Here is a 26,737-nt window from a genome sequence, read left to right on the forward strand (position 1 = left end):
TGACAATGAAATAAACTGCCTAAAGAAGTTCTGGAACCTCCTTTATTAGAGTTTTTTAAGAAGTTGAATATGTATTTGTCTGAGATGATTTAGGAATAGTTTGAGATGTAATGTGGCAGTGCTGCACCCTGGGCAGCAGTTGCACTCAGCTCCCCCACTAAGGCTATGTATACACATTCAAATCATCCACCTTTCCCAGGTTTGCTCGAGAGAAAAACTGACCTGTACAGAAGTTCAGACAGAGAAACAAAGACTGCCAGTATGGATGCTGAGGCTACCTAGAGCACACAGCCCAAACAGCTTTTCAGGCATGTGTGTTTGTTTGTTTTTTAAGTGAACATAGGTAGGGATTGGCAGGGAAGGTGGGGGTGAGGTCTGTGCTGTGCACAGAAGAGTCCTCCAGCCTTTCCCAGCCCTGTGCTGTGCTGTGCTGTGCTGTGCTGTAGCCCAGGCTAGGCAGGGCATATGCTTGTATGTTTCCCTGTACCCAAATGCTTTGATTCAGGCAGGGAACAAGCCAGAAGCAGAACATACCCCAAAGTCTAAATACAGACAGTCAAAAAGCCCTAGGCTGAATCAATTCAATCTTTGCAGGTTAGTCTAAGCTGCACAGATTGAACTGATAAGCAAGTGAACAGGCATTCACTTTTGATCCTAGAAATGCAGCCACCTGCCTGCAGTGGCCAAGGCTAGAAGCTGGGGGGCACTAGGAAACACCTCCCAGCTCGGCTGAAGCAGATAGCTTGGGCTAAGGCTAGCCCACCCACCCTGTGAGAGGGAGCTTGCAGGGGAGGTTCAAAGCATCCTGGGATGTTGGAGGCTATGAGTTAACTCTGCATCTGGAGGGGATCTAGAACAGAAGTTCAATAAACCAATTTTAACCGAAATCAGCTAAGGCTGATACTATATCCATCCAGATTTATCTTAAATCAGTTTTGGCCACTATGAAAGCTGTTTACATGTACTGAACTTCTGTTGTGTTACAGATCTGAACTGGTTTCTGATCACTTATATTGGGCTAGGGACAGAAACTACACATAAACCAAGTGCTTCAGCACAGTCCTTTTCCAGCCCAAAGCATTCAGGGGGCTTCTGCTCCCTGCCTGGCTAGGACTGATGCATGCTCTCCCTCACCCTGTGGGAGAGAGAAAAAGCAACAGTAAAGCACACTGGCTGTCTGTACAGAAGTTCTGTCTCCTTAGAGATATTCTCTAGGGAAACACTTCACTCTGGTTGTTTCCGTGTTATTTTTATCCCAGAGTGGCCACTTTTACTCCAGGAGAAAAATTACGAACTGCCATACACTCTTGGTTTCCCCAGGAAAGAGCAAGGACTCTCCCTGGAGAAACTGAACATCATCCAAGTCTTAAGTCGATGACCAGGGCTTCTGTGACTTCTGCCTTGGTGCGCCCCTGCCTCTTAGTTATGCTACTAGAAATAGCATCTGTGCGAGAAGTTGGAATAGATGATCCTTCAGATCCCTTCCAACCTCATGATTCTATCCAAAGTGCTATGGCACAAATATAAATATAATTTGACAAACTATTACTAATTATATAAAATTGTTGCCAAAAGCAATGAAGCACACTTACTTTGTGATGACTATGATTGTTGTATGCATTTCTTACGGTTCCTGTGCTCCAGCCTGCCTCATCTGGCCTAATCTCTTCACAGTGAGGCTCATGTGTTTGTGTGCCATCTTCACTGCTTTTGCCTGTCTTTTTTCCATCAAGGGAAACATAGCCATTATCAGTCTCTGTTGATTTATCTATTGAGCTCTTTGTTTTCTTTGACCTAAATTAAAAGCAAAAAGTGCATAAAATTACTGTATTCCCGGTAAAAGAAATATTCCTTTTAAACATCTAACTTTCTGCCGTCCACATTTTTATTTTACTGTTGAGATGGATTAAAACTAGTACTTAAATGAAGCAACTGATGCAGTTGTGTTTTTACTCTTTTACCATTTCATAATCTTAACAAGTAATATCAAAATACCAAATAAAACTACAAAACCCAAATACATTAAAGAATAAAGTTATATAGACTACTAAAAGAGGCATGGACCCAGAAAAAACTTTATTTTACATCCCATTCCCTTAGTTTAAAAACTAAGCTTTTAGAACACTTACTTACTAAGAATGAATGGAATGAATTCCCTTGATAGTAAGATGGTAACAAACAGAAAATATATTCACCAGCAGAAATATTCTCACCAGTTATTTCAACGAAAACTTCCTAGTTTTTGCACTTTAGGGACAAAAAAGTGCAGAACTAAGTCATCCAACAGTATTGTTCTTTGGTCTTAAATCCTTCTTTTCCATTCCAAATGCAGTTTATGTTTATTAGAAGATTTTCAGATGAATAAAGTAGGTTGCTACCATTTAGTTTTGAGTGTTATGTCTCCTCCAAAGAGGCAATATCCGTTTATCATCTTCAGTAATTATGCTTAAGACCTCCTCTTGCAAAGTCTGAAAGAATTGCCTAAGTAAAGAATAGAAGGCCTATACCAAATGACAATTCCTTGGGAGAAACCAGGAAGAATGTGGACAGGAAGAAAGATGATAATCATAAAATGGCATACCTATGAAGTTTTCCTTGTAATTTGTTCCTCTTCTTCCATCTTACATACCAATAGTTTTGACTAATCAACAGATGAAGCAATCAGCAGAATTTTCAAAGATGGGCATACCTACAGCGCACTTTATATGACTGCATCTCCAAATTAAGATGCTGCCAGAGATATGAAGTCCATGTGATTATGGAAGTAAATGTAGGGCTGTGTGAAGCTTCCGTCACTAATTTGATCTGGTGGAGATTCAGCCCGATTCGGTAGCCGAATCTCTCAATCCGAATCAAATCAGGAGACCCTTTAATCTCTCCAAATTGAATCAGAACCCTCCAAATCATTTCGGAGAGATCTGATGATTCAGACACAGACACAGCTTTAAATGATTTTTCTACATACGTCAAGTTACTAGGTGGCTCATGAATGCTGACATGCTGGGGCAGATGAAGCATCCCACAGAAGTGCAGGGGGTCCCCAGTGCACTTGGCGGTGGACCCAGAAGTGGACTAGATGCACTTCTGGTTCACTTCCAGGTCCACCATGGAGCGTGTGGGTGGCCCTGCACACCCTGGCTCAATGACTGGTGTCAGGGTGGTGCGCCACTGAACACACAGATGCCCCCCCACCCCCGCACTCCTGTAGGATGCTCCAACTGCCCCACCATCTTATCGTTCACAAGCCATGCTGGTACCTTGAGGTATGTAGAAAAAACATTTAAAGTTGTGTCTATGGCCAAATTGCTGATTCTCTGAATCAGCCTCAAATCTTCAGATTCAGATTTGACCAAAGCAAATCAGGACAGTGATCCAAATCAACGAATTGAATCACTGTCCCCAAATAGGGCCGAATCTGAATCGAATATGGCCCACTTTGCACACCCCTAAGGAAATGTGTGAAAGAAGTAGTAGGTGACCATCTTACCAACTGAAGAGACAAATTATAGTAGATCTTCACTTTGCTGTCAGCCTGCCAGGTCTTACATAGGAAATCTTTACCCAGTGAATAATAGAGTACTGTGCCAGCCTGCCCTTGTTATAGCCATTTGAATCCAGTAAGCAGCTGCTGCTTACGTTTCTATATCTTAAGAACTGGGTGTGAACATGTTAAAACCAAAATATCCACACTGGGCTACATCCTATTCCACCTATTAAATACTTGAGTGCCATTTAGCTGACAAAGTGCCATTTAGATTTCAAATCCCTGAAAATGTTTAACCCGGTTACTTTTGTAATGGGCCATCATCTTAGCTTTAAGGCTAAAATCATAAAAAGTGGTGAGGAGCAGGAAGACCTACCCATTTTTGTGTTAATGGTTCTTCAGGAATAGGATCACATAGAGCCTTTCCTGCCAAAGACCTGTATACATGGCTGAGAGGTAAAACAGAATTTACCCTTTTGGATCGAGACCCTGCAGCTTTCTTCTGCGTAGAGGGCTTGGGATATGTAGTAGGTAAAACAACAAGCTATTCTTTGTAGGAGCCCCTATAAATATCACTAATAAGAAACACACCATGATGTAGCTGGACCATTGCATCTCCTAATAATGGGAATGTGGAAAGGCTTGAAGGACTCCAGTTATTGGTTAACTTTCATTTAAACAACATGGAAATGTTAAATACATTGTGGGGACCAGGGAAAAGAGAAGACTTATCTGGGGAGAAGGAGGAAGAAGTTGTAATGAAGAAATAAAGGAACTCAACTGTCATGCCCTTTCGAGCTAAAACACTACTTAAAAATATTCTCATAAATTCAAACAAAGGATCCATAAAACACATTCAAAACTAGCAATCCTAAAACAATCAGTTGATTATTTTGGGTTGCAAAGAAAAGAGCATATCACTTCAAATGCGACCAGGACCCTGTGATATGCAACCCAATCCACGCTGAGTTACTGCAGAATTTATTGAAATAGAAACATGGAGAGTACATATTTACTTTTTTTCACAAGGCTCAAGAGGTGTTGAAGGAAGTAGAAACAAATAGCACACTCCTCAGTCTTCCCTAGGAGAATAAAAACTAAATGAATCCTCTATAAACTGCAGAACAGAGAACTAGATCTCCTCCTCTGTGAGCATGCATACTGAAATGACACCCCAGCCTAATAGGCTCACAGTCATACTTCTCTAGTTGGGACTCAGCAGGAATTCATGAACAAAGCAGTGGATGAAGAACCATCCTTCCAGGGGGAAAAAATTGTCACTGAAGGAATGTCAACTTCAGGGAGTAACATTTAATTGAACCCTGGGTTCATACAAGATGCAAATGGCCAAAAAGCAGAAGGTACCTAACTGGGAGAGTAAAACTGTGGAAAAATAAAGTTTCTAACCTCTGAGAAACCAGTAGAGATAAGAATGGCAAAACAGTCTCCTGAAATGGGAGCAATTAAGACTTCTTTCAGTATGACAGATACTCAAGATTCTTACTCATGACCAGTATTTTTGTTTCTTTTTACATCCATGGTCTGGCTAAGGACTCAAGCCAAAACTACTCAGAATAAGTTATCCAGGTAGTGGCAATTCTCTTGGCGCACACTGTCTGTGAGGACAGTAAGTATCTTGATGCAAAATGAATGAAAATAAGTTGAAAGTAATTTGAAAAGAATGCCTTGGGTAAAATGGAGATCTTTCAAGTCCTCCAAACAAGGGAAACACAATTTTCAGCTTACTAGGACATGTAAGTTTCTGTAGTAAGTCTCACTGAAAAGATCTGTTGCGTAAGAATATGAAGATCTAGTATTAGATCAAAACTTTCATATGCTAACTTGCTAAAGAGTAGAATCCCCATCCCTTCCTTACGTATAGGATTTGGGCAAGAAAAGGGCTCAAGGAGAACTACCTTGGACTTTCAAGTCAGGCAATAGCTTACAATCTCAGAGAAACAACAAGGCAACCATGCAGCTCCAACTTTGAGCACCCTTTAACAAGGTTGCTTGATAAGGACCTGAAAAGAAATATAGATAGGACTGGGTCAGCTAACCCTTCAGTATTATTTCTGCAAAAATTGGCATGAAGAGGCAAAGATATTTATTGTAAGGGCATTTGTTCTGGAAACAGGAGAAAGAACAGTTATGACTACAGTGAAAAAGGACCAACAACTTTGAGAAGGGTAAATAGAAGACTCAAATTTCTTCCCTCTCAAAGTTGATGAAAGAGGAAGAGCTGCCACTGGAGAAACCAGACCAAAATTAGAATGGCAAAGGCAGTCAGTGTTCGAGGTGTTCTTCAATTCTTCTGTTCAAATCTTCCTCAATCAGTGTCAAATGTCTGAGGGTTGTTAACATGTTTAGCCTTTAGTCTTCCCTACTACTTGAATCCAGTTCTTTGACTAGCTATGCCCAACATCTCAATTTAGATGATCTATCTACAAAGCTAGACTGAGCAGTGATTCTCAACCAGGGTGCCAGAACTGTGGCATCCTAGTAAGGGTTCCATAGCATGCTTTTAGATGGGCAAACACCTATACATGCTTACCAAGATTAGAAATGTAGACTTCAAATAGGAATGCATAATGTCAAACACACCCTGATCAGTTGTGGTCTTTCTGAGTTCTTTGCACCAGAAGAATTGCTACATTTACTAAAATGTAAGACGAGCCTATATAAGACAACCCCCCAGAAATTAGCTTTTATATATATAAATTTCTTATTAAATTTCCAGCTACAGAATCTAATTATTGGAGGTTTGCTTTGAAATTGTCCCCCCTCCTAGTGTTACACCAGGAAAAATAGATCTGTGTGGTCAGCTAGCCCTCTTGCCCTCTGCCTCCCCCTAACTTTTTCCCCCTGCAGACCCTTCCCCAACTCCTTACTGTCAGACCCTGCTAGAAATGAGGTGCAAATTTGCCTATATACAAATTACTACAGGTACCCACAAACTTAGTTCATCCACAATTGATGCATTTTACCTATTTTGAAACTGCTGCAGGTTTTAGCATAGGTACTCCATAAAAATACTTTTAAGCAGCACTTCTGTACCTACCTATCTGTAATACAAACCATGCATGATATTGGTCCATTGCTAACAGGTTCATCATTTACCACACTGGCAGGGCCCCAGTGTCATTAGCATTTCAAGCCACGTTGACAGTTTAGCAGTTTAGTACTGCTCAGTATATGTGTATACCACCCTCCCACCAAGGATCCCCGAGCTAATTATCCCCACACTTATGACTGGAACTGGATGTTCTTTGTCACAAATCCTGGGATCCTCCAAAACTTATGAGGCACCTATATACTTGCCAGATGTCTGCTCCAACGTGCTAATTAGCATGCTCAGCAGCCGCATCATGTGTATTTAGCGTCCCTGTGCTTCAAACCAACAGCAGGGGCACTTTTACTAAAGCTCACTGAATGGCCACTTCCCCTCTGGAGCACATATAAAGATGCCCTGTATGCAGATGAGGTGCAGGGCAACCTGATCCAGCTCCAGATTGTAGAGGGTGGGGACACAGTAATATGTGACAGCCTGAGAGAGAGGACAACATGGGGGTTCTGGGTGAACTATTTGGGCCTCAATTTCTTGATATTTACCAGCCATTTAAGGCTGATGAAGAAACAGGAATCATTGGAAATGGGAAAGAAATGCACAGCTCAGCTGAGAGACCAAAAAGGATATTGAAATGTATTCAGCACAGTGGTCACCATGACTTGACAGAGTCAGAGCTTAGAGGCAAAGCAAAGGGCACTAGCCACAATGGGCTCATTTAGATGGGCTTGTGGCAGGTTCCCTTGGCCTTTTGGCTAAGATCAAGTGAAACGGGGGGGGCACTTGAGCCCCAAGGCCTCTGGGCCTGCGACTTGTATGTAGAATGTCAGCCTGGACTGAGGGGGAGGGAAGGTATCTGAAGCCCCAGACCACTAGGCCTAGGAGGAGAATACTTGCCTGGTGGTAGAGTTACAGACTCAATGATTGAATTCTGCTCAAATTTTGGAAATTGACTATTGGGATTTGCCCAAACGAATCTGAAATGGATTTGGCCTTAATAAATCAATTTCATAGCTGGCTTCTATTACTGAGCACATGCTACATTTGACAGTAGTTTGATAATAGACAATGTATTTAATGAGTAGGGACCTACCCGAATTGCAATTTTGCCTAACTCACGAAATCTAGCATTGCCTGAGAAATGGGGCAATGCCTGCAAAAACTGAGAAAAAAAAATTTACTGAAAATAAAATGCTGACTCCCTAGTGAAAGCCAGCAGTCCTCATAGCCTCTGCAACCCAGCCATGCAGGCCACTGTGGGGAAGGGGAGCTAATGACACAAAGGGAAGCCCAGAATGGCTGCCACCTCCCTGCCCTTCACCGCCAACTGAGAAGATCTGCCTGTTATGAAACTCCACCCTTCTCCATCAATTGGCAGCAAGGTGGGGGGAGGCGCATGATGGACTGCCCTTAGCCAATCAGCAGTGAAGGGTGGGGCCATATGACAAACAGACCTTGCAGCCAGTCAGCAGTAGCAAGGGGTGAGGCCACCAAGCCCCCTCAGCCGGAGGTATGGGTGGGGACCCTCACCACAATAAGCTGGCAAAAATGGCAGCCGGCCCCATGATCTGCCCACAAAATCAGCCAGCTGCCTCCTCAGTTTGAGTAGACCCCTATTAATGAGGTTTTCTTGTATGTGAATATAAGATGAGGGGCTTTTTTCCATCTAAGCTGACTGAGGGAGAAAAAACTTGTCTTGTAATTGGGTAAATAAGGTACTCTATTCTTTTTCCATAGTCAAGAAATGAGGTAAGAACTGGCATTTTCTGAGGGGTGCTTTGAGTCTAAAAAAGTTTAAGAACCTGTGATCTAACAGCTTTTTTAAAGTGAAAGGATTTCTGCAAAAACAGACTCCCCTACACAGAACTGAGCAGGGTGAACAAGGCCCTCATTATGTTACTCAAAGGAGAAGACAATAGAGCAAGTGTGAAGTGAGGGGAAAATATGTATAGAGAAGAACCCTCAAAATTGGTCTTACCCAGTTCTGCTTTTCTAGAAATTTAGCATCTTAGCTTCTGAAGAACAGCTCCTGCTACAATATGAACTCTGGCAAGGAAAATAGCAGCAAGAAGGAAGATATGACTATATTTTTAACTCTACACTTCTTTTTTCCATGTCTTCTGTTTCTCAAGGCTCTGACTTATTTGATTTTGAAGAAGTAGCTCACCATACAGAGAATCAAAGCAGAGTAGTCACTTTTGAACAAGAGGAATTTGAAATACAGCAATGTCCAATTTTATAAAACAAATTGGAATCTAAAATTCAGATGGGGGACATACAAAAGACTGATGATTCACTTGCCTGTTTGGGGCTCTGTTTCCAGTAAGTTTAGGAGCTCCTGGAAAGTTTTCCAGCCAAAGTTTTTTTCAAGAAACACATTCTCCAAATTCATTTCACTTAGCAGCAGGGTTCTGTCAAAGATGCATCTCCTAGAACTTCCACATGCACCCCAGTAGAAGTACTATTTGCATTCGTTCTCAACATCTGTCCTTTTTGCATGATCTGTGACTTTTTTGGCACAAAAATTACTCAGCACAAAATGGTGACAGTTGTGGGGACTGCCTAATTTAGCTGCAACTAAAAGCAATTTCTGAACACAAACAGAAACAAGGGATATTCAGTATAACGAGGTTCTGGCAGAGGAGGAAGGAGGATAGGGTGGAATATACAGATACATAATACATAATGTTATAAAACATAATGGGTTTTGTTTGTTTGTTCTCTTTAAAGAAAAAGGATGCATTTTAAAAAAGTTAAAACACCAAATATCCCCCAATCCACCGGGAAGGCCTTTGTGTCCATATTACTGCTCCTCTGATTCCCAGTTTTATATCCCTTTCATCACACCAAAGGAACACTAAATTTGTGAGGTAAATGATTATTTATCATTTGAGATTATTTGTAAAATATATAGCCAACTCAGTTATACAACACAAGAAAAGTGGGTGCCCCAAGGGATTTAAAATTAAGCTAACTGCTCAGCAGACCAGGTCAAGAAGGGCATTCTATCTATAAGGTGAAGTGTAGAAGAAAGCACAGAAACAGCAACAGAGAACATAAACTTAAGGACATCACAGATGAAACTATAAAAGGGGAAAGAGTTACAAAATAGAGGACAATACCAGGTAAGTAAAAGGGAATGTAATGTGGAGTCTTTATTCTCCTTTCCCTTCTTCTGCCTTGTTCACATGCTTTACATCAGGAGAGAAGAAAGAAAAGACAGAAGGATAAGAGGCTTAAAGTAACTGCTACTCCACGTCTTCAGTATAGACAACTGTGGCTTAATATTAGTCAGTAGTATATATAGAATGTGCCTCCTGCTTCTTGACACAGCCATAAAATGGATAGTCAAACCTACTGCAGGATAAAATAGAAGTATACGAACATAAATTGTTTCATATTTAGAATATTTCAATAAAATATATTCTTATTATTATGGATTATATACATAATATCTATCAAGAGAGAAAAGTATATATAACTAAGTTTAAAATTAAATCGTGGAACATTACTATACATTGTAAAATCCTTAAAACAGCTGAAGACTGGTTCATTTGCCTTCTGGTTTTTATAACAGTATTTTAGCATGTGTACAGATGTATTTTAAAATCTATTTAGCCTGATGGACTCCAGTTGAACATATTATTGATGCTTCTTTGACAAAAATGTCAAAATAGCAAAATCAGTTCCTCAAAAGTGTGCTTTGGTCCTATGATATTAAATAATTGAGGACGATGAGAAAGCTGAAGAGATGGTAAGAGTGGTATGTGTGGTAAGATTGTTATTTATGGAAAACAGCTTGTCAAGCCTTTAGAAGCAAGTAGGACAATTTGCTACTGCCATCCTGTTCTGTATATAAGAGCATGAGATTCAGAAATTTTCAACTTCCAGCATTAAAAATATAAAGCAGTATCAGTGACAAAATACTTACAGCAGAAGAACAACAAAAGGCTCACATTTAATACACGAAATAATATTTTATACATCTGTTACTTTTTCATAGGCTACAGTGGATGAAAGAATTAATGAGAAAGTTACAATTCAGTACAAAATAATTAAGTGCTCAATTCTGATCAAGCCTATCATGAAAATAAATGTCACAGTTAAAAATCTTCAGATACACAGCTATTCAGTCCCCTAAAGCTTTCTTCTGTGTGCAGTGTACTGAAAACAAAGCAAGTTAAATGGTTTCTGGCAGTTTCTGGCAAAACTTTAAACAACATATGTAATAAAATATGAAAAAACCCACTGTAATCCTTGCACACAATGCATTCACCTAAAAAAAGTGAACCATAAACCTAACTATCCTGTGACTTGCTAAATTAGATGGGTGAAGCAGAGTTACACCAGGTGTATTAATATCATCTTGTTGAAGTCCACATGCCAGATTGGCCCCAAACACCCCTCTCCCCCACAACGTGCTAGATCTAGTATTTGCGGCACCTACTCTGGATAGATCCAGATATGCATGACATATAGTGCCTGCTCCAGCTGGTCCAGGCTGGATGCTGTATGCAGTGTAGGTCACTGGCTGGCTGAAGCAGGCACTGCATGCAGAGCAATCCCAAATCTGCCAAAGTGGGCACCAGATCCAGCATCCTGGGAGCTTTTCCCACCCCCCACCCCCAAGCTGGATCCAGTGCCCACTGTGGCTGGTTTGGGACCCATTCCAGGACCGATACAGCACATGATGCCCACTCTGGACCAGCTGGAGCAGGTGCCACGTGTGGCTTGCATCCCAGATTTGCCAGAGTAGGCATCACATGTGATGCAGTCCTGAAGGAGGGGGGAAGAGGAGGGTCCCTGACTGGCCAGAACCAGTCTGGATTATGTGGCTTTGCAGCTGTATCCAGCAACTCACAAGCCACATCTTTTGACACTGCTGGGTTACAACAGCTCTTCCAGCCTTGGCTTGAAATCAGCATGGGTTCGTAAGCCAATGGGCTAAGTACAGAGGTTCAAAAAGTCAGAGGCAGAATCAATTCAATTTTTGCACGTTTTTCTAACCTGCATAGATTGAACCGATAACAAACTGTACTGGCGTTTAATGTTCTTGTGACCAAGACAGACAAAAGCCTGCACTGGCCCAGGCCAGGAGCGTCGGGGTGCTCACACATGACTTCTTATACTGCTGAAGGCTGCTGAACCCAGCAGACTGGCAGCCCACACTTGATTGGCTGCTGGACACACACCCGCACCCTTGCTGTCAGCTGCAGGGAGGGGGAGAACCAGCAGACAAATCTCTTCCCAGCCCAACCCCCTCAACAACCATCTGCTTCTGAGGCACAGGGGCATGGGGGAAATGCACGCCTCCAGCCCAGCTCCAGCCCCCCCAGCTGGGTCTGCAACGCTGGGGGCCAACGCCAAACCAGAGGGGGTGCATTTCTGCCCTTGCCTCTCAGAGGTAGGTGGCTGGCAAGGGGACAGAGGTAGGGTGATCGTAGCACAGCTCAAGAAGCAAAAAGGCCCTGTGGCTTTCCCTCCCCCCTGCTCCGCCTGCTGTGCAGACCCAGGCTAAGGGTGCCTGGGGGCCTGTTCCCCTGTCCCCCCGTCCCACCAGGCTGACCCGCACAAGCAGGAACCAGGCTAGGGAGCAGAGGCTTTGGTACCTCAGTTCTGTGACAGCTGGGGGCGATGCTAGCCCTCCTCCCCTGGAGCAGAAAGCACAGCCCAGGGCTGCAAAGCATCCTGGGATGCTGGGGCACCATGAGGTAACTTGAGTCAGGAGGGGATCTGGGACAAAAGTTCCATAAACCAGTTTAACCTAAATCACTTAAGTCTTCTCCTACATCCATCCAGGTTTATCTTAAACTGGGCTCAGCCATTTTGAAACTGGTTTATGTGAGCTAAACTTCTGCTGTGTTCCAGGCTTAAACTGGTTTCCAATCACTTAAACTGGTTTGAGTGCAACTTCTGTCCCTAGCCACAAAGTTAAAAATGGTTCAGATTGGAACAAACCTGTTTTCTTCAATATCTCTACTGTAGAGATCAGGTTAGATAGGATCTATGCTTCTGCACATGTTTACAGAATTAGGATTGGCTGTCACAGGAAAAATTATATGCATTCACCTCTTGTGGCATTTCCCCAAAAACACTATTTGAATGTGAAAAATTTTAGGAAATAGCAGATCACCCAGATAGAACATAATATACATTTTTGTTCCAGCTAAAAGTTTGGATACATGATGTGTGGTTGTCAGGAAATGTAAATAGCAGCTGCACTCCAGATGAAGGCTAATTTTGAAAACATTCAAGGCTTGAGCCAAAGCTTGTGGATTTTTACTTATTTTCACGGACAACTAACTGACCTGCACTGACAATTCATAAACACTAAGTTATTTTTCCTCCTCTTATTGTGTGTGTATGTAGAGCCTTGGCACTGCTGAGGTCTTTGGGCAATATCAGAATCTAAACAATAAATTATGTTTTGTGTACTGCTTCTCCCTGTCATCAACACTCAAAATTCGGTCACAATTTCACAGCTTGATTTTTACACCAACACATTTCTGTTTAGGATATGCTTAAAAAAACAGGAAAAAAATGCTGGACTAGCTCCTAGCACCTTGAAATACAGTACATTTGCTACAGTCAATACAGTCAATGAGAAAGTCCCCCATGAACCCATATATACTGTCTAACACAGGTCTCAGGATCTGCTATACATATACAGTAACTTAGAACAGTGGGCCAGACTCAACCCTTAACAAAACTGTAGACATTTAATAGTATTGTTAACACTGTTTAACAAAGAGTATACTGGGTCATCCCTGAAAATTAAATTCAAATAAAAGAGAGATTTTTGGACAAATACATGTTAAACTGCTTAATATTTCTATCAAAATACTAATTTAGCAGAACAACCTTTAAGTCTTAAGAAAAACACTGGTCTTAGCCACAAGGTTTCACCACACACACCCAATTCATCTGATATTATTGTACTCAATATCTTGGGTGTTTGTACAAAACAAATATGCATGCTATTTCCTCTGCTGTGGAAAAAGGAATCAGCTGAGGACAGTCTATATATCATAAATCATGCAAGTAAATATCTGGTAATGAATTTAACTTTTGGTTTTGGAAAAAGTCCCAAAATCAAATTCAGTTCAACATATTCCATGCCAAAGGCTATGCCAGCAGTAGCATATTCCACTGTATCAGCACTAGAGCAAAAACAGAAGTTTCACCACTTCTAGCTTCTACAGGTTTTCACATTGAGTGCAACTACACTCTTCTGATGAAGGAAAACAGAAGTAATCATTCACGTTTAATGTTAGATGTTCCTTTAGTTAAAGTAGTTAGAGTATGGGAACAAGTTTTACTTAATAATAATTTCACTGATGCTACACCCTTTGAGAGATAAGCATTCGTTAAATTCTTAGGAATTTTCTTATTCTCATTATAAAGGGAAAACCAAAAACCATTTAATTACCAAAAATGCATTTTAATATAGTATTTTCAAACATTGTGGCCAATCATTGGGTAACTGGTCTACTGAATGACTTGACTTGAATAAGGCTAAGGTTGGTGGGAAATTTCCCATTAAAAGAATAGTTAGGTACAGCAACAGATTACTTAAGTGTGGAATTCCCATCAATGTTTTTAAGAACAGGTTAATCAAATATCCATCACTGATGATCTAAATATACTTGATACTGCCTCAGAGGAGGAGCAATGGATCAAATGACCTCCTACTCCACTGTAGCCATGTCTTTTCAAGAGGTACCTCATTAAAGCTCCATAGAAGATATTAGTGGTAAAATTTGTAATTTAGCTGACTAAACATGAATTAATAATTTCTCAATCTTAAATTTCAAGCATAAAATGCTGTAAATAAAAATATTAAGTGAATCATTTATATGTTTTATTAATAGTAACAGACAGTAACTTCAGTTCTGGTTTCCACTTTCCCCACTTGAATTGAAAAAAAACTTTGTCTTTTTTAGGATGGGATATAACAAGTACCTCTCATTGCCCTTGTTTGATTAAATGGTGTAAACAAACATTACAGTGAGTTCTGGACAACCTACTTAACTGGAAACACTGCATATGCTGTGCCAAATCCTACTCAGTATCGTAGGCTGAACTTTGAAAAAGCAACAGCAAAGGATATGGAGATCCTACGACCTAGTCTTGTGTATTAAATGCAACTGACTTCTGGAAAACATGCACACATTGCACAACCAAGCTCCAAAACCCCTGGATTATATTTACATAAAGACCAGCTCATTTAAAATGTGTACTCAAAAAGTACATCAATAGTATTTGATAATACCTATAGGGAATGAACAAATCTATACTTGCAGCAGCTTCCAAAGGGGAGGGGGTGCCATTTATACAGCAGCTATTACACTGCAACTGTTATGAGGACATGCTCGTACAGCAATACAGGTGAGAAGCAGTTAAAGCCACAGGGATTTTCCTACACTTGTATAGCTACAGGCTCATGTAGAGGTAATGGCAACAGCTGTTGTGCTCTGCGGAGCAGTTCTCTTCCCCTTCTGAAGCTGCTCTAATTGTATGCCTGTCTATACCCTTATGTTTTTCAAGAAGTTGCTTTGAAAAAGTAATTGCTTTATGTAAGTTAAAGCAGGACAGCATTACCACTGCTGTAAAATGTATAAATGCCAGCAGTTAAATGTGATGCTTCTGATACAAAACTTTTAAACTACAGAATAAACTTCATCAGAATATAAGAGCACATAATCACAACTATGACAGGCATGTTAATGAAGTTAAATTACATGATGCATTCTGTACAACAAAACATACATGTAGTAAAATGCAATATCCCTTTTCTCAAGTTTAAACCACCTTACAGGATTCGTTCCTATTTCTAAATACCTCCTTTTTTCCTTAAATTAGTATCTACAGCACTCAGAAAACTGGATTTTAAAGAATCAGTACATGTCTCTCAATAAGTTTTCCAAGGATAAAACCATCATTTTGACATTCAGCGTCTGAGAAATGGCTTCTGAAGAATACCATGTTTATACCTTCCCTCCAATAGTTAAAAAAAAAAAAAAAATTAAATGATACAGGCAATTTGTAGTTCACTGAACTAACCATTCTGTGGTCCTTCAAAAAAATCAAACTTCATGTGCATTTGAATCCTGACCTCTCTTTCATTTGCAGACAGGGAGATTTGGCAGCTGAGATTAGGGTTTTGGCAAGGAAGCAATAAGCCAATGCCATCAGAAAGGTATTTAATTTTCTCAGTAAAGAAAGGTTATAATCAGGGGTATTAAATGGAATTACAGACACTTGGACAGTCAAGATCTTTCCCAGGATTTAAGAGTAATGGTTTTTATCTTTGGTAGTCCTTACATGATGTCCCTACCTCAGAAGAATCATTGCATACATCCAAATCCAACGGTTTTTTTTAAATTTCTCAGAGGTTATTTTACTGAAATGTGCCAAATGAGGACAAAATCTGTAGATACTCAAATACAACAGTGCTGAGTATATTGTAAAAAAACATTAATACTGGATCTCTTAATAATTTACACATAAACATAGATCAGTGTTCACTTTTTCAGAAAAGGGGTAATGCATGTCTAACACATATATAGCCTTGAATAAATACAAACCCTGATAAAAGGAAAGCAGCATGCCAGATATCTCTGAAGACAGCGCCAATACTGTAAGAGGTGCTTGTACCGTAGTTCTGCACTGTTCCTTCCTGTGTGTTATCTGTAGTACTAGAGCCATCTCCTTCCCTATGTACTTCCAAATGTGCTGCTTTCCTTAATTTCCTTCATCAGAAGAGATTAAAAGTGGAAGGTAGCTTTATAAAGATAATCCACTAATTCTGTAATGTGTACAGCAATTTCATAAGCATGCAAAACATTTTCAATCCAACTCTAATAAATATAGTTTGTTAAAACTTAGTGGCTAGGGACAAACATTACACATAAACTGGTTTAAATGATCAGAAACTGGTTTAAACCTGTAACAGAACAGATGTTCAGTGCACATAAACCAGTTTGAAAATGGCTGAAACCAGTATGGAGATAAGCCTGGTTGAATGTAGTATCAAATTTAACTGATTTGGGTCACACTGGTTTATGCAATGTCTGTCCCAGACCCCTTGCTGGTTTAAGTTAAATCAGACTTAAGCCACTGCGGCATGCTTTCTGCTCCACAGCAGGGCTGGCCCCTTCCCTCTGCTCCCTGGCTGCAGCTCCGACACAGACTTGCAGGCACAGCAGCGTCTCTTTTGCTTCCTCCTGCTCTGCCCCTCCCCGCTAAGTAGGGATCCCCCATTTCCTCTGCCTTACGCAGACACCTCGGCATTAGCTAGCAGAGCACATGCTGGCTATGGTCCGTGTTGTGGCAGACAGCAGAGTTAGCTTAGGGTTTTTTGGAGCTAATCAATGGCTCAGCTGGTAATGTCCCTCCATTCCTTTTTTGTTTAAGAAGAGCCTGAACTAGAGAGGCTGTTTGTTTTCTGATAGGGCAATACATGCTGATAACAAAGCTGAAAAATACTCTGTTATCAAGGAGGGGGGAACCCCTCTCTAATCCTGCCAGGGCCTGGCCACACCCGCTCAGCTCAGCTCTGTGGAAGGGAAGGGAGGGCTGCTAGCTGAGCCTGAGCCACCGCAGGCATATGCCTACATGTCTGGTATGTCTACAGTTACAAACTTATTTAGCCTAACCAGGTTGAACTAACCTGCAAAAATTGACTCAATTCAGGCTTAGGCCTTATGAGCATCTGTCCCTAAGCAGTAAGACAGAAATGGTCTTTGCTGCGAGAATAATTTTTAGGCAAAAATATACCTCTGCTAATTACCAAAAGCTCAAGCCTCAGATTTACTACTGTAATTTATAATCCCAATTCCAGTGACATAATTCCCAGTAGCAAACTGTATTTCACTTAAGTTTTGGCAGTATTAGTCCCCATCAGTAATTTCAACTCTGTTCTTTTAATGCATGCTTCTAAGAGGAAGATTATTGATCAGCAGGGATCTGGGTTTTCCATTTCCCACAGAAAAATGGGAAAAAAAAAATACGGATTTTCCCTTTTAACTGAGAAATATGATGATTTTTCATTTTAAAAGAGAAACACATGGATTCTCCACTTCTGCAAAGAGCTTTGTGCAGGCTGGCAGAGTTCCAGCCTGCAAGGGGCTGGGGGGAGCAGGAGAAGGGCGTTCAGGCAGGGGGCTTACACATGTACATGGTCCCCAGGCAACCTGGAGAGCAGGTCCTGCAGAGAAGTCTGGCAGGGGAGGAGGGGAATTGAAGCCCACACAGGGAGAAAGGGACCTGGTCAGGGCTGGGGCTGTGGCCCAGTGGGGTGGTGCATGGGGCTTGGTGCCTGGGGCTGGAATGTGCAGCTACAGGGCCCCAGTGGGGAATGAGATGGAGCCACAGGCAGCTTATCCAGGAGGGCAGGGCTGGCTCCCCACTGCTGCACACACTATCAGGGAGGGCAGTGGGGGCACATCCCACCCAGAACTGTGCACAGGGTGGGGGCAGGCTGACCATTGTAAGCTTGGGCTTCCCCCTTGCTGCCCTCCCCCGGGTCTTTCACAGTGCAGCAGGTAGGACCTAGTGCAACAGGGCAGAGCAAAGCAGAGCAGGGCTGGGCAGTGAAGGGAAGCTCAATGCCGCTGCCACAAGCCCTGCACTGACATGGAGAGGTGCCCCCTGCCTAGCCAGCAGCAGTGGGGATGGCAGTGCAGAGTTGTGGGCCTCACTGCTGCTAGGGGGACAGGTGGCACCTCAACAAGGTGGTGCAGAGCTCCCCAGCAGTGGCAATGAGCTTCCCCACCCAGCCCTGCTGTGCAGGGTCCTGCCCACTGTGCTGGAGGCCCCAAGAGTAGGACAGCAGAGTGGGGATCCAAGTCCACCCCCCAGCTCCACTCTGGCCGTGCCACCTGCAGGAGAGGGGGAGCTGGGCTCTGTGCTCCGCTCCACCACAGCAGTCGCTTCCTGTGGGCGGCAGTTGGGGTTTGGGCACTGCTGCGGGGGCCCCCTCCAGCAGAGCCCAAGGGGCTGTGGGTGGGGAGTGAGGGGCACCAGCAGGGGTGGGGTGGGGGCTGTGCGTTGGGAGTGAGATGCCTGGACCTGGGTCCTGGTGGGTGAAAAGGGCAGGGAGAGCTCTGATTTTTCATGATAAAAAACCCAAATCAAATACCAAAATTTACAAACACTTAGAATTTATTTTATTATAGTTATTGAGGCACTGGAAGGCTTCCAAATTGCTTAAAAATTATAAATGCATCAAGAAAACATTCTGTTCAATTGATATAGTGGCATTTCATTTTAATTGTGATTTCAGCATTTTTAAATGAAAGAATTTGAAAAAAAAAATTGTCAGAGAATTTACAATTTTTAAACAGAGAAAACCAAGATCCCTGTTGATCTAGATTGTGAACTGAAAAATTTAAAGTCACAATAATGTTTACAGGAATGTCACTTTAATACTAAGTGACAACCATTTATAAGCAAGAGTAAGGGTCAACATATTGTCAAATAAAAGTGAAATCAAGCAAATACTGGAGATTCACAGCCAATTTCAAAGATTAATAACAATATAAAATACAGACCAAAATTCTTAAACCTCATCCTCTATGTAAACAAAAACCTTGCAAAATGGCCCACTGAATGTATATTCCAGAATAATTCCATGCATGTATATTCCAGGATCACTTCATGATCCTAACTGATTAAGAACATTTTAGTACAGACTGTACCTTCTTCTTTTACCCCCTGTGCTGGGAGGTGGTTTAGGAGTTCGTGTTGAGACAATCTGGCAATGCACAGTTCCAAGTAGCAACATTAGCCATATTGGCCCAATTACTTCAGTCAGAGGTATATTATGTGGGTTTTGTGCTGTATAGAATAATACTACTGCGGCAACTGCAAAAAAAGGAAAAGAAATTCAGTTCGGTGTCTGAAGAGTTTTGAAATTCTTTGCATGATCAACCAATTATACAGATTTTCACAAAATCAACACTGTTGACAACATTAAATATCCTGTCCTGAATCCTGATCACTTCTTGTTTCAGTTGGAACTGACTGAAGTCAAATATCCCCTAATGCATCTTGTGTTCTAAAATGGCAGATCACATATTCCATCTACATTTATACCAAGACTAAAAACAAAATTATATGCTCCACTATATTCCAAATTTAGGCCTAATATTTTACTTGAACACATGGAAGCAACTTCCAGGTCTGGTGATCTCAGCAGATATGTGGAAGAAGTATTTAAAGACATATGTGCATCTGCCACTCCAAACATAGGAAAGTATTACTTATTTTTGTTGTCATTTAATGTAAATGTATCTGTTTATATGGAAAACCCAGTATGGCCCATTTACACACTTAGAATTAGAGTGCATCAATGCATTTGCTTTTATGGGCCACTGATTCTCTCTCATAAACAGAGCACTGGCCTTCCACACTGGCATGCTGGTTTGTATCAACTGCAACAGTTTCCCACATGCATCTAGACAGCAGAACCTACATACGCTGAATTTTCATGCATCAATAAATGTGACGCTTGTGCAAAACTTTAGAGCAGGAATAAGGTGCACAAAACCTTGAGACATTTGTATTCATGGAATTGAACACAGGGAAAACGACTTTCATATGCATTTTATTCAAACTAACCATCTATAGTAAAAATATAGAGCAAGATTTTTTTTTTTTTAATCAGAGATTAAAGTGTTTTTACCCTGAAAGTAGAACAAGACATTTTTTTTTTTAAATATTAAAAATCAGAAATTAAAGTGTTTTTACCCTAAAAGAGCTCAAATCTCTCTGGAACAACTATGGCTAGCAGCATGGGAGAATGAAGATAAAGAAAAAAAAACATTTGGAAGAATAAGGAATGGCAACCACTTACTTAAACAAAGCCTAGATAGATAAAAGGGCTAAGACCATTAAGTTTGAATGTCATAAAAAGGTGGCTATTTTACTTTACAAAATGGACCCTTTATCAGCCTCTAATATCTGCATGTTTGAATACAAATTAGAACATGAGGCAAAGAAAGATGTTGCCCTATTTTCAAGAGAATCCAACAAAGCTATTTTGAGATACAGCAATTTGCAAAATGCAGCGTTTGGACTATTCAGCTTTATGTCAGTTCATAAAAACTGAAAATCCTAAAAACTTCAGGTTTTAAGTTCTCAAAAAGCCATCATTATTTCTGCCATTTTCAAATGGCATATGAAGAATTTCACATATTAAGAATGCTACCTCAGTCTTTTGCAAGGATAAATATATAAAATATGAAGAAACATAAAAGTTTTGCCTATATAACTAGAAAGGATGCGAGTCAGCTCAATTGCTGCTTTAAGCACAAGCTACAGCATTAACCATGTCATAGCCACTAAGAAATTGGGAGCAACTTTTGGCTGCTCAGCTATTAGTTACTGCAGATTCCTTAGCAGCTGTGAGAGGGTTAAAACTAGACACTGCCCTAACTTTCTGCCTGCCAAGTGAGAGAGAAATGAGAGTTATTTTGGCAGCCATTAGAGCATAGCATTTCCATGCTTCTGTGCCTCCATGCTTCTACTCAAGTTGAAGAGAAAAAACAAATAAAGAACAGGTTGCCTGCTTACAACACATAACCCTATTTTGAAAGACTGATTTTTCTTTGGGGAAAAGATGTTTATGCTATACAAGAAGATAAGGTAAAAAGAATACAGATGGCCTTAGGGGGAGGTGACATGGACAGCCACCCAGCCCAGCCTGCCCCTGCATCCCAGGCCAGGCCGAGTGGCATGGCAATGTGTACCATGCCACTTGCCTCCCTGCTGGACTGTGTGCCGCACCCCCTGCCCACCTGCCTGCGGTAGCACCACTGATTCTGATTTGGGGAGGAGATGTCACCAAAATAATTTCACCTGGGGCACCATTTTCCCTAAGACCAGTTTTGGAAAAATGCCATGTGGTGGCAGCCTAAGAGAAGCTTAATAAAATTACAGAAATCAACCACTTTAAAACTGAAATAACAGCACTCCGCCCAAGCAGCAATGAAAAAAAATCTTGGATTTTAACATGTTGCTATGACTCCACAAAGTATTTTTTTGCTTTGAGAATTCATCTACCAGATAATAATAGAACATGACTCCTTGATTACCGCATAAGCAAAAAACATGGTAAAATCTGATGTTTTAAAGCCACATAATCTGAAAAGGAACTGCTTTTACCAGTTACCTTTTAAACTTGTAACTACATTAAAATTACAAGCATTTTAAATTACACCACACTAAAATATCAACAAAATAATGGTCTGACTACACAAACAAGTTATCAGAGGACAAACTGGGATGTGAACTTATAACATGTTACTCTAAAGAAACTGCCCATGTGTATTGTATGCCCTTACCCCACATAACAAATGAGGCACTTTGCTCCTTAATGAAAATGGGGAAAACTACCTCATATCTGCTATAAGATAACAGCATGCACACAGGCAGTCACTGCAAAATAGATGACATATTGCAAATTCAAACCCTAGCTTTTCCTCACAGTAATTTGTGTGTCCATAATCTAAACCGGAAGAACAGAGTTCGTTACAATTCTCAGTCAGGACTGCTCCAATTACAGGTGGCAAGGAAGCAATCCAGGCCTCAACTCCAGCTGCTAGGCATGTGTTTGGGGATTGTAGGAGCACAGGTGTCAAGCTGGGCACCTCCAACTAACCAGGCACTTGGTTTCTCCTCTGTATCACTACTGCTAGCCCAATTTTGCTCCTTTTTTCTCTACCTAATACACTTGAAATGTAACCATGATGCACTGCAGACATTTCAGAATACAAGAACTGGAAATACTCTTAAGTCCCATTATAACCCATATAGTCAATATATGCTGAGTCACAAAAATGATGCATTCCAGGAACACATTTGGCAAGCACATTGTGCTACAAGGATTTTGAAGATAAAAAAGATTGGTAATTACAATTTATTTCTGTGGTAAATTCTCATCCCAGTCATCGTACCCATAGGAACACAATATTTAATTAAAGTTTAAAATCCTAAACTGCAGCTCCCAAGCCAGAAATATCTCTTTAATTTATCACCTCCAGCTATTCACAAAAAATGTTGTCAAAGGTGTTTTTATTTCAAATACACTGCATATATCTTAGCAAACATTAGAAGGCTTACAATTTCTGAAGTATTTTCCCCTTCAGCACTGGGCAAACCTTAGCTAAACCACTGAATTCTTTTTCTTTTGAACTGGAGTTTCTCTGTCACAATTCACTGAGGATGCATACGTTGCTACAGCTCTCTAGTTGAAACCAATTGTTTTTGTGTTTCCTGAGCAAACCCATGATACTAATTATCAATGTTGTTTATTGCTGAAAATACAATTGCTCATGGCTGCAAGAAGGTATCACAGAACTGGTAGACAATACATATTACATGCTGATTTCAGTGAAAGACTGAAAAAAGAGGCTCATTTAGCTTTTCAACAATATATTTTATCTTCCTTAGATCACCAGGTGTTAAAGGAAATTATTATTTGGTCACTGATTCCTTCACAGGCTCAGTCCCTTCTCAGCATCTGGTGAAGTAGGCACAAACTAATCTAGAAAAGAAAACTAAGGCAAATACTTTTGGGGGGGGGGTGAGGGGGAGGGGAAAGAATTAGGGCGAGTTAGAAAATAAAGGACAGACTGCTTGTCAGCGCCACATTCTTCTCTTCTACACATGCAGGTACCTATGGAGGCCTGTCCCAATGACTCCTCATGAGAGCAGGAAACTAGGCAAAATGTGGGGGTTTTTCTTTAGTCCTCCATGTGGGAGCCTGGCTCTGCAGTGGACCTTGCCATTTTGAGGGATCTAAGCACTTTCCTTCCCAGTGGGCCTGTCTACACGAGATGCTAAATGTGTAGTACATTAATTCTACTGCACATTAGCGCAGCAGACAAAATCCAGCCTAATGCTCTAATGTACTGTAGGATTAGTCAACTGCACATTAGCATCACAAAAAACTGTCAGCTGGCACTACTGCACAGTAGCGCTAATTACAGCACATTAAATTAGTACTTGTTATTACAGGTACTAAAGGTAACATGCTGTAATTACAGTGCATTAATGAATGTGTAGACATGCCCAGCATGTATGTATGCAGATCTGGGGAGAGCCCTATCCTTCTAGTCTCCCCATCTCCTCTGCAAGTCAGAATCCGGAGAAAGCTTTAAGGTAACTGAATTTATAGCTATGGAAACAAGGAAATACAGAACTAATGTTTATGCAACCTTCAGATGTGGTGGGAGAATTGATAGGAGGTCAGAGGGAGGGGAGCAAAATAGGTGGGCCCAGAATGTACCTAGAAAGGAATGGCCAAAGCAGGGGCTGCTGGGTGCTTCAGCTGTTAGCACCAAAACTAAAAGCAGGGAAATAAATTGATGCTCAACAAAGTATGGAGAAGAAGGAGAAAGACTGTGCAACATAAATGCAGAAATAAGGAGAGGAGGACACAAATAAGCAGAAATGCACAGCAATGCAGGATAACAATAATAGGAGCAATAAAGGATAACAGGCTGGGGAAATATGCTGAAGTAAAAAGATCAAAAAGGATCTGTAATCTCTCACAAACACTCTTCTCCAGGATCTGGAATATAACTCATAGCTTCTGAATCCCAATTTTCTTATGTTATCCACAAATAGCTGCAAAATCCACAGGATAGTGTTTCTCAAAGAATGCTGGGTTGCAGTCAACTACTGCTACTACTACCTTTTACTTTATTAACTCAAGATTTCAAAAGGTTTCTTTTGCGATTCAAAAGGACAAACCTTCTATCAATACAGTCCCCAAAGATATAACTTGTTTTTTTCAGTTTATAAAAAACCCAAGTGGTTTATTATGTTAACCAAAGGGAGACAGGTAGAAATTCAATCACACACGTTAAGAAATACTAGAATTAAAGTAACCTGTCTGTACAGCTCACTCCAGTCTATTTCTATGATTATATTTTATTTTTCCCAGGGAACCAGCATTTAATTTGGTACCATAATGAGAAGTGTGCTCAGTGGTGGCAGAAGACAGAACAAGCAGCAGTGGACTCAAGTTGCAGCAAGGGAAGCTTAGATTGGATATTAGGAAAAAAGCTCTCTCACTAGGAGGGTGGCGAAGCACTGGAATGAGTTACCTAAAGCAGGGGTTCTCAACCCCTGGGCTGCTGCCTGGTACCAGGCAACGAAGGATTATACTAAGTATAAAAAAGTGTTGGCTGTCTGCCCACAGTATGCCGGTCACTTCTGGTCCGTGGTTTGTCAGTCCATGGTCACTTCCAGTCCACACTTTACCAGTCCGCAGCATAAAAAGGTTTGGAACCCCTGGCTTAGAGAGGTGGTGAAATCTCCATCCTTGGAGGTTTCTAAGGCCTGGGTCAGCAGGAGACTGGACTAGATAACCTCTTCTGAGGTCCCTTCTAAACTTAATTTTCTACAATTGATTCAGGGTTGTTTAGTAAATATGACTTTTGCCTTTAAGCCCTTCGCCTTATCTGTTGTAGAGGATGAAGGGAAAGTGAACCACATAGAAGACTGCAGAAAGAGAGGATTGCTTCTGATGTCAGACCTGTTGTGTAACGGGGGGGGGGTTATGAAAGGTGTTATCTAGTCAACTAAACCCATCAGCAGTACCTAAGGCTTTTAGGAGAAGATAATAATCTAAGGTCATACTGCTTTTCTTAACCTTCAATTTTATTTGCTGAATTATAAGACCTAATTTATTTAGCAGTTCTAACTACAGTATTGGATTCACTTAATTTATCAGTGTATGCAGAAGGCTGGTGATACTGTAAAGTCAAGATCTGCAATAATCCCTTTACTTGTGGAATTCCAGTTTCTGTGGCAGAAGTCAGTTCCAATTGCAATAACAATACCAAATTATAACAGAACATGTTTATTTCATTCCAGGGTTAAATCTAAAATAATCATTTGATTTCTGGTTGGAGATCCAAGCGCACGCAGGACCTAGATAAAGATTCAAGAAAAACTGGATAAATATTGCAGGGGAGTCTGTAGATTTCCAGTATATATCAGAAACCTCCTTGTTTCTGAAACCCTCTGAAGCAAAGAGCTTCAGAAAGTCAATGAAATTTCAGACCACTGGTAGCTCCATTCATTGTTCTGTTTAATAATATAATAAAGCATGAAAATATGACCAAGAAAAAAAGGGTGGGGTGAAAACCAGACTGCTAGTAACAGTGCAGATTCTGTTCAAAATAAATTCTAGAGACAAGTTTGCCTGGGACTGACAGCAGTATGATCACATTCCAGTTGCCTGTGTTGTTTAAATTCCCCTTTTTAAATGTTTTATAGTTATTCTTCCCCTCCCCCCACCACACCACATGGTTCCTAGGTAGATTCCATTTCCCATATTCAGTTGAAGAGTACTATTAGCATTTTCAAATGATCTTTTCCACTTGCACTGATCAGATCTGCAGTTATTTTATGCTTAAGATGCCTATATTTCTAGAATCTGAACATTTCTGGCACACAGGTCATCTGTGATAATAGGTTATTATTACAGCCAGCAGTTTTCCAATTTCACCTTTGAGTTCCTTCAGAACTCCCTCGTGAATGCCATCCAGTTCTAAAGACTCATTAGCACTTAATTTATTGACTGATTTCAAAACTTCCTCTGGAAGTTAGCAACCTGAAAAAAAAATCAGGAGCTTTGCATCTTGAAGTTGGACACTTAAAATTAGCAGACACTTCTGGCTATGATGACCATTATTATCTCTGTGTCTTGGTTCTCCATATCTGACAGGGACATGAGATCATCTGAGGTCAAAATTGCTGCAGTAAAGGAAAAACATATTAATATTTATGAAGCACACAAAACCAAAAGTGGTATGTGCCATAGAAAACCTCACAACAAGTAAGAAATTCTGATTTAGTACTGCACTGTGATTTAAGGATTTGCAATCAGTTATATCTGGCATCTCTTGCCAAATGAGAATTTAAAAAACTAGCCAGTTGTAACATACAGCACGTGCAGTAAATGAGAAATGGGTCCTGAGAAGTAATAGAATTAAAGGACGTAGTTCTGGAAAGTGGAACTACAATTGAGTCATCAGGAAGCAATTCTCTAGCAAACTGGAAGCAGACATTCCCTACACGTTCAGAGAAGCGTTGAGATGTACAGAAATAATATCATAATAGAGATGACAGAACTATGCCCTTTGCAAGGACTTGAGGGGATCCTCTGATGG

General features: G+C 40.8%; 1 protein-coding gene across 7 annotated transcripts in view; it reads right to left on the bottom strand.

Annotated features, from left to right (window-relative positions):
• The window catches only part of PHTF2 (putative homeodomain transcription factor 2), a 154,154-nt gene that overhangs the window by 42,831 nt on the left and 84,586 nt on the right, over positions 1-26,737 (bottom strand). For 5 of the 7 annotated variants that reach the window (XM_090041918.1, XM_090041919.1, XM_090041922.1 and 2 more), the window contains 3 exons: positions 19,250-19,415; positions 16,136-16,300; positions 1,593-1,794 (listed from right to left, as the gene is read on the bottom strand). In XM_090041918.1, the coding sequence (XP_089898044.1) occupies positions 1,593-1,794; positions 16,136-16,300; positions 19,250-19,415 (533 nt within the window). The remainder of the gene's footprint in view (positions 1-1,592; positions 1,795-16,135; positions 16,301-19,249; positions 19,416-26,737) is intronic. The other 2 variants (XM_090041921.1, XM_090041923.1) reach the window with 2 other exon arrangements.

This window comes from Crocodylus siamensis, chromosome 4, assembly GCF_052110815.1.
Source record: "Crocodylus siamensis isolate JL-2025a chromosome 4, ASM5211081v1, whole genome shotgun sequence".
Classification (NCBI taxonomy): domain Eukaryota; kingdom Metazoa; phylum Chordata; order Crocodylia; family Crocodylidae; genus Crocodylus; species Crocodylus siamensis.